Consider the following 9,260-nt stretch of genomic DNA (forward strand, 5'->3'; position numbering starts at 1 on the left):
CAAGACTTAAGAAACAAGCGTCTCATAAGGGGAAGGTGGTAAAACTTTCTACCCGTTATTATGGGCCGTTTAAGATCACTGAGCAAGTGAATGATGTCACCTTCCGATTAGAGCTACCGCCTAATTGGAGGATCCATAATGCTTTCCATGCCAGTTTACTCTGGCCGTATGTGGGACCGTCCGCCTCCGAGTCAGCCTAGTGCTGAGGAACCTCTTGAGGTTGAGGAAACAGAAGAAATACTCCAACCGGAGCAGATAGTAAGTCATCAGGAGCGGCCCCTCAAGTCCGAAAAAATAACACGGAAGTATTTGGTTAAGTTTAAGAACTATTCGAATCTAGATGCTCAGTGGATGACGCAGGAGGAATTAGCAACTTATCCCGAGATACTGAAGATATATGTTCAAGCACTACAATTGAGGTCAACTATTTAGAAGCCAGAGGGATGTTGCTAATTGGACTATTTTCTAATTTTTAATGATTAATTTCTTTCTCTAGGATATTTTATTGTGTACACTAAGAACTGTTAAAAGATTGTAGCTACAGGAAGTGCCATCAAGAACGGACAACTCTGATGTGTCATTTGATGGGTGACGGTAAACATCGCAAAGGAGTTTCCGTAAGTTCGGTAGAAAGGCTGGGTTACGAGTGCCCCCGATGCGTCACATGATGGGTGACGGGTGCATCAGAAAGGGGGCATTCCGTAGGTTGAGGAGGAAATCCGAACTGAGTAAGAAAATACGCGTAAGAACGCAAGCACAAGAATAAAGATGGGTTCAATGAAGCTTTTTACGAAAAGCAGGAACATTCGCGGGAGGACAGATGCTTTCCCGCGAGGAGTCTGTGTCTGCATTGCATCTGTGCCCGTGTTCTGCACCCGGGGACGCCTGGAATGTGTTCATGTAGCATTGTTTTCACTAACTGAGTGAGTTTTTAAAGTTTAAACAAGTTCACACTTTATTTATAAAGTGGCCGGTCACTTTTAAGTGACCAACCCTTTTAAAAAAATAACATAAAGCATTGCTCTTCCACAAAAAAAGCCTACGTTAAAAACTTTGCGCTAATAAGCTACGCAAGGCTGTACGGACAGCAACGTTCTCTCTGTCTCCTCTCTCTAGGGCGCCGGTTCTTGCTTTTTGGGGTCGCTATTCCCGCAGGGTGCCAAGGCCTATAAAAGAGGCAGGTAGCGTTCAGTTTTGAGCAAGGATCGCAACAACCCAGAAGTGCAAGCGCTGGAGAATCTGGTAGCAAGTGCCGGCGACGGATTTCGCGAGAGTTCGTGTGCCGACGGAGTACGGAAGTCGCTTTCTCGAGCGAGGAGCAACAGGTATAATTTGTCGATTACACATCGCGAGTATTGCTTTGTGTGGTTGTTTTTGCAGGAATCCTCCCTCACGGGAAGTACGACCTTTGCGTCTAAGTCCCTCTCGGGAAGTACGGCTTCGTGCCTAAGTCCCTTACGAGAAAGTACGGCCTTGTGCCTAAGTCCCTTACGGGAAAGAACGACCTTCGGGTCTAAGATTACAGAACGGAGGGGTTTCCTCGGGTTCTCGTGCTTGTATACAAATTCTCCCTGAATAAAGAATACTCTTGACGGGGGGGGGGGGGGACCAGCCCATCTTCTGGTCCCCAATACTGTGTCGATCTTCTCCCTTCTCTCACATTTGCAAAGTATTTTATTTTTCAGATTTCTAAGTGCTCGTGTACGCTCCCGTTTTGTGACAATAACCAATCTATGCTTCCACAATGCTTGAAAGACCTGTAGTAGATGATGTTTATGCTCTACTTCATTCTTGGAGAAAACTATAATGTCGTCAAAGAAAGTGCCAACAAAAGATCGATACTCTCTAAAAATCCTATCCATCATTCGATTGAATGTTTCTGGAGCATTCATAAGTCCAAAAGGCATAGCCAAATATTTGTACAAACCAAAGGTTGTACGATCTATAATACTAGCAATACCGAAGAGCAGGAAGGTAAAGTGCTAGGTTGGATGAGACCCTTTTCTAGAAGTTCTTTTACTTCGTTCATTATTTCTTCATTTTGGGCTCAGCTAACACGGTAAGGTGGCCCGTTCGGTGGTGTACTTCCGGGAATCAAATCAATCGTATGGTCCTCAAGACTAGGTGGAGGTAACTTGCTTGGTAGGACTTCAGAGAAACAATCAGCCTTTGGTAAAAGTATGTCTAGGCACAGTTCAAAGTCATTTAGGCCCCTTACGACACTTATAAGTGGTGAATACTAGGAAATTAACTCAAAAGAGGCAAAGTGGACACATGGCGACACCAGGTCAAATTTCGAGACTTGCATGAAGAGGGGACGCCCAAATTGAGAGAGGAGGTTGATTTTGCACATAAGTGAACTCCAATGTGTCAGTAGTGGGTGCAGGTGATCAGAGCTTTAATGGAAAGCTTGCCTTCTCCCTTGCCTGATGTAGCACGATGATTCCGCTCTCGTGCATCTCTCTCCCCCTCTGAATACAGAAACATGCTGCCCCGCTTGAGGGCTTCTCATCTCTATGTTCTGGTGCATTTTCAAGGCAGAAAACAGAGAATTTAGAGTGCTGCAGATTCTCGCCAGCTTTAAGAAAGTGCTCGAATGCGCCAAGAAAGTCACCCTTTGCACGGGGATTTTGTCTGTGAAACCTCCTACTGCAGTTATGCTGCAAAATCGGGCTAGAGTAGCCTGTAGGTTATTTTTCATCCCGGTAAAAGCAGGACAACTCGTAGGACTTTGCAGGTTTTCTCCCAAGTTTAATAAGAATAAGAAATACCGAATGGGGCGCCACTCTTGGGGGCCTACAGGGTATCGCTATCTTCTTGGAAGCACTCTAGCTGTCAAGCCATGCTTTGTTTGAAGTGTTAATTTCGGTCACAGGTTTATTCGTGAAGTTTCTCTGTGTCGTAAGTTCAAGTAAAGTTTATTAAGTAAACATTCGGGTGAGAGCTAAAGTCTACTGCCCTACGGGCCGGTTTCACACACACACACATAGACACACACCCAATGGGGTCCCAACCAACCCTCTCAAGGGCCCCCCGCACCGTTGCCAATGTGCTATTTGCTTTTGATTGCATAAATGGAATATACACACATGCAATACTCAATGCAGACACTACTGACTCGATGGGGAATTCCGCCGCGGTAACTCTTCAAGATGAAGCACCTCCGGGCTGATTTGATGCATGTTGGATCCATCTTGATGAGGGTTGTTGATGGCCACCAAGGGGTAGATCTCGGACTGATTTTCCCTCCCGATGTGAGAGGAATGAAGAGCTGAAAGCTGGCTGCAAAAACGCAGATCTGACTGCAAAAACGCGTCGCATAAAGCAGGGCTGAAAACGCAGACCTCGATGGAGTAGATGATGGGCAACGATGGGAGCAGTCGATGCGGCGAGGGAATGGCCGAGGAGAGGCTCAATGTGCTGCCAAAGGTCCGGGCTCAACGCAAAAGGTAGCAGCAGCAGATCCAGGCCGGACCCCGGTTCCCGCGAGGGAAAGAGCTTGAAATCTGAAAACGTTATGCTGATCTGCTGGAGACTCTAAACGCACGACTGATCTGCAAGATATGAGAAAAAACACCAAGTACTGCTGCGTTAAAACACTTGGCTGATCTGCAACCTTATGAAAAATGTTGGCCGATCTACAGCGCTAGCTCCACTTATGAGAAAACATTGAGACTACTGCTTCCTTTATAGGACTTTTTGGTCAGGTTGAGAAATTAAGGTTAGGTCAGTAAAAATGTGCAAATGTGCGCACCCGGGCAATAACTCACTGGTCGGTGAACCATTCAACGAACAGACTAAAACCGACACATTCCTTTAACCTAGACCTACATGCTCGTCATGTCAGATGCCCACCGAAGTGTAATAACATATATCAAAACGCTTGTACAATCCATTTATGCAAGAGGGTTCCAAAACTGGAAAACCTAATCTAATGGACTTGTCCGGACGTGCAGTTCCTGGAAACACACTCACAAAATTGCCGATTCTAATCCTCCTAGGTTATAGACAGGTGCAAAATTGGCTCTAGAAGTTGATAAAGCATGTCTAAGTGGCACATAGAGCCATGTGCACATGACATCCCCTAGAAGAAGTGTAATAACATATATCAAAACGCTTGTACAATCCATTTATGCAAGAGGGTTCCAAAACTGGAAAACCTAATCTAATGGACTTGTCCGGACGTGCAGCTCCTGGAAACACACTCACAAAATTGCCGATTCTAATCCTCCTAGGTTATAGACAGGTGCAAAATTGGCTCTAGAAGTTGATAAAGCATGTCTAAGTGGCACATAGAGCCATGTGCACATGACATCCCCTAGAAGAAAAGTTCAATTGTGCTTTGATACCATTGTAACCGGCTGGCCTAATGCCCAAGCCGTGCGAGGCAGCAAAACAGAGATTTTCAGCTTGACGAAACAGAATTGCAGCACTTAAATTAAGAAGCTATAAGACAATGTAGTTAGGAGATGGAGAGACGGAGAGATAGAGGTGAGATCTGGAAAGATGGAGAGGTGGAGTTCCTCCCGTACACAATATTGGCCCCTAAGTAGGCGTCCCTTTCAATATATGTTTTGATTATATCAAATATGAGCAATACAAAGCTTAAGAGATGGCACCGTGATTCTCTGAGAGGAGAGGGGGAGAGAGTGTGCCAAGAGAAGAACTTTATAATTGGATAGATCAGCCCGTTAAATAGGCATGCGGTGTGTGTATAGGCATAGAAAAAGTGCCAAGTGTCTGCCTTTCCTCCTTTGCCTGAGCCTCTAAAGGGTTGTTCTAGACAAGTGGCCAGTTCTTCACCTACGTGTGTGTGTGTGTGTGTGTGTGTGTGTGTGTGTGTGTGTGTGTGTGTGTGTGTGTGTGTGTGGTCACCTAGTACCTGCTATGCCTGAACTACCCTTCATTAGGGCAGCCTGATACTTGCCATGCTTGAACTGCCCTTCACTAGGGTCACCTGGTACCTCCCATGCTTGAACTGCAACCTCCCATGCAAGGACTCCAATTGCTTTGCATGAATTGCCACCTCCCATGCATGGACTTCAGTTAACTTGCATGGACCATGCCTAGGCCTTCCAAGTGTCCACCTGCCTTGCATGCTCTGCCAATTCCTAGGCGCATAAATCTTGCTCCTCTCTCTGCATCCTTTGCTAGGCTAAGGGTCACCCTACATCCCCTTGCCAGTTCCCTTTCTCTTGGGCGCCCTACACAAGCTGGTCTTCCATCTCTTGCAAGAACTCAGCAATGGTGTGGCTGCTGGTCTTTCATCTCCTGCAAGAATTCGGCTATGGTGCTGCTACTGGTCTTTCACCTCCTGCAAATATTCAGCTATGGAGTTGCAGTTGCAGATGGGCAGCCTGCAATGGCCAAAATCAGTGACAGAATTCCCAAGGCAATGGGCACATAATATTGCTGAATGTAAAGATCCAACTATAGCACCATCTCCATCCATCAATCCATGCTACTCACAAAATACTTCATCCCTATAGAAAAGACGAGTAGTTGATGTCAAACAAGACCATGACCACCTATTCGCTAGTTGTTCCTAAAAGGCAAAAATCATGGGCATTCATCACATGTGCATAGCATATCGTAGCACATCACTGCATTAGAAACACAAATAGCTCGAGTTTGGATGCTAAATACCTCGAACATATACGGACAATTTGTAATGGGCAAGGAACCTTTTGGCTCAAAGCCATGATCAATGTTGGGTCAATCAAGGAGATGTCCTAATGCTCCAGCCTTCTTCAGTGTAACAAGAAACATTTCGTGCGTTTCGTCGTTTAGTTGTTTCAAGGAGTTTCATTTCGTTTCGAAAATGCCAGGATGAAACACATAAGTTTCTAGAGGTAATAAGAAACATGATATTTAGGAGTCTAACTACCTTCATTGGAGTACCGCACAGTACCTTTTATGTAGCACTAAGTGGACAGAATAGTGCACCCCTGCCAAAAGCTATCATTGTCTCACAACCCTTATGAGGCATATAATCCAGAGGCTGGTTCTTTGACCCAGCCCTTTTCAAGGCCTGCTCTGCAATCAAACTCTGTAGGCAGTGTTTGCTTCACTAGAGTTCGTACTAAGTGAACCAATGAAATCCTAGCAAGATTGAGCACTTTTTTGAGAGAGTGCAAATTTCATGCTTGAATACTACCGTATTTATACAACACCTCCTTTTCAAGATTTCCAACCATTCTCAATTGACACTAGGTGCATTGTTTTAAAAGTGTCATTTACTGCATCAACAAAATGTTCATACAAATGGGCAGGTACAAAGGCAACATGACTGCCTACTGACGTGTAAGTAGAGGACCCCTAAGCTGACCCATCCATTGTCTGGCTGTCTGTAATTGGACAGGTAAAAATGCCACAGTAGTCATCTACTGCCATATGTGTGAAGCACCTCTCATAGGCTTCCAATCAGATTGCATCTAAGTAGATGAGAGTTGTTGAGACCTAGAATGAGGCTCCTTTCTATACCTCATAATGGAAGCAAGGCAAATGAAGACAAAGCTTCGGACATGACAATGCTGGCATCCTCCAAAAAGTGACAGCCCATTTAAATATTTATCCTGAATACCATGACCTTGAATGTTACGCTACACCTGTGCCTCTCGTTAGTAAGATCTCAAGTCATCATAGATTGTGGCAAATATCACATGGCCAGCATTCTGAACGGCCCATCCAATAGACTCATCAATTGACCAATTATTCTTCTTCTTGTTGCTACGGTACTCCCATTGACACTTAAATCACATTTACTGATACTACTGATCAATCTCTGGGTGCGTTTTGAAAACATGGAAGCTCAAAAGATAAGCTAAACAGTACCAGCATCACAAAAAAGCGCACAACAAACTATGCCCACCAGGTGATAAGAACTTTCATTTACAAACAAGAAACGCAAAATGGAGAGAGCGCAGCAAAAGAATAACAAAGACGTGAGGTTGTGCACTACCTGTTGCGACGGTCTGGACAATGCAGAGGGGACGGCGACAATGCTGTCTGGAATCCTTGGAGAAGCTTACGGTTTCGGAGTAAAGAGCAGGATGCAGAAAAGCCATAGAGGAGTGGGACGAAAGGGACGATTTGAACTGCACAGCAGTGCCACATACAGACGTGGACGAGAACGCCATTGCACTCATCTACTCCAGTGCTTTCTCTTCCGCTCGTGCTCTAACAGTAATTCCTGGTAAACCTGATCACCAGCGAGAGCAGCTTCGTCTTCTAACTTCTAAGTTCTCTCTCACCATATGAAGATAAGGCAGCTTAAACAATGTGGGTCCTACGCATCCAATTGGGTTTTCTTCCTTTTATCCATTTTTCAAATGGAATCTCAACATCTTTGGCCTGCTCAAAAAGGCCCTAGAGAACAAGGGATTAAAAATTGCATGTAGCGTTTAATCCCATGATGTGAAGTATTGACTTATTGAATTTTTTTTTTAATTTGTGAAATGCTTTTCATTTAAGGACCTTACTAGGTCCATATCATTAAATTGTTTTTGGTTTGCTACAAGAGAACAAGAGATTAAAGAGTGCATTCATTAGAGTTTGATTCTATGATGTGAAATATTGATTTAATAAAAATAATAATTTGTGAGGAGTCATTTTATTTAAGAATCTCATAAAGGTCCATTTTATTATATGGTTTTATTATTTCTTATGTTTAGTAAATCTACCTTTTTTAATGAAAGCATTAAAATATTCTTTTGTTTTAGTTTGTTATTAAGTATGTTTTTTTTTATTGTTTTTATTTTTCTTCTTGTTCATTTTATTTTGCTCTAAAATGCCAATGTATGCTTTTCACCTTGTTGTTTGAGTGGGGCCCTTGATTATGTATGCATGTGTATAATGGTGGACAATACAATTTTATATTAAAACACAACAAAAGTGACATGTGATTGTAAGCACTCATCTAGATCTATGACTCTCCATAACTCTCATCTCCCTTTAACTCCAGAAGGTCTCTCTTTTTTAACTTCAGAGGTATGGTCTTTGTGACTTCTCCCCTATTTAATTTCTTGTGCTTATAAGACTTACTTTTTCTTATGAAAGCATTAAAATGTTCTTTTGTGTTTGTCAATGGGTCCCTTTTTAGTTTTTCTTGGAATGCCAAATTGATCATTTCACCTTCTTGTTTAAATGGGGTCCTTGGTAACATATAAGGCATTTGTGATTATGTGTGCATTGTGTATGATGGACAATATAATTTTATATAAAACATAACAAAAGTGACATGTGACGATAGACACTCATTAAGACCTACTCTCCATAAATCTCATTCTATCTTAACCTCAACATGTCTTCGTGACTCCTCCCCTTGTTCATATTGAAAACTAGATTTCCTTGATTGCGTTCCAGTGCAAATTTAAAAGGCGGAGAAAAGTGTACCCTTTAGTTCATGTTTGAAGGCTTTGTAGCATCTCTCCTTATATCTTTTCCCAAGATCTCTCATCGTGCGCACATGCACCGTGCTGCGCGGCGGCTATACAGGCTAAAAAGTGGAGAGGGTCACCACACCCCTACAAAGATCCACTACCTACTCCTTAGGGGCTATCGAATGCAATAGCTTGGAGAATCCCATGTAACAGGATTGCATGCCATTTAGGGTACAATGTTGCATGTCAACCATTGGATTTTTCTGATTTCAAGGTGATGTCTTCCCATCATCTCCAATTGGAAAGAGGCACAAGCATATGTGCTTAGTGATAGTTGATGGTGGATGGCAAATGGTTTCTTCTTCTTTCCACCGGTGTTAATTGGCATGTGTGTAACTTAATTATGACCGCACCACAAGATTAAAATTTAGTCTAAGGCAATGTGTGAAGGAGAAGATTTTGCAGATTATTCCGTGCACAAAGATGCTTGTGTCCATTAGAAAAAAGGACCCTACAAACATATGGTGTGAAGCTGGCATTGTTATCCACATTGCCAATTACAACGTAGGGAAGGAGCCCTTCCCCAACCACTTTTATGCCCTCCAATGTTGAAGGGGGACTTATGCTTCTCCTCCAATGTTAGGGGACTTTCTTATTAAGAAAATAAATTAGAGTTGTAGGAAGAAAGAGTCACATTCATTTTTATATAGACTTGTGAGACTCTTGGCGATATGGTTACCATGTTTTGGCTTCATCTCAATTGGCCGATTTGATTGAGACAGCAAAAGCTAAGCTAGCTATTCACTCACTTGTTAAGTCCACAAGTATTCTTCCATGAGTGCATCAAAGACAATGGCTTCACCATCTTCAATGAAGTAT

General features: G+C 43.1%; 1 protein-coding gene across 1 annotated transcript in view; it reads right to left on the bottom strand.

The window, feature by feature from the left end:
* The window catches only part of LOC147437534 (uroporphyrinogen decarboxylase-like), a 32,113-nt gene extending 24,860 nt beyond the window's left edge, over positions 1–7,253 (bottom strand). The window contains exon 1 of the mRNA XM_086487051.1: positions 6,962–7,253. Within this exon, the coding sequence (XP_086343177.1) occupies positions 6,962–7,148 (187 nt within the window). The 5' untranslated portion in view covers positions 7,149–7,253. The remainder of the gene's footprint in view (positions 1–6,961) is intronic.
* Between the last annotated feature and the right edge of the window lie 2,007 nt (positions 7,254–9,260).

Source organism: Adiantum capillus-veneris, chromosome 17 (assembly GCF_014529385.1).
Source record: "Adiantum capillus-veneris isolate H3 chromosome 17, ASM1452938v2, whole genome shotgun sequence".
Taxonomy (NCBI): Eukaryota; Viridiplantae; Streptophyta; class Polypodiopsida; order Polypodiales; family Pteridaceae; genus Adiantum; species Adiantum capillus-veneris.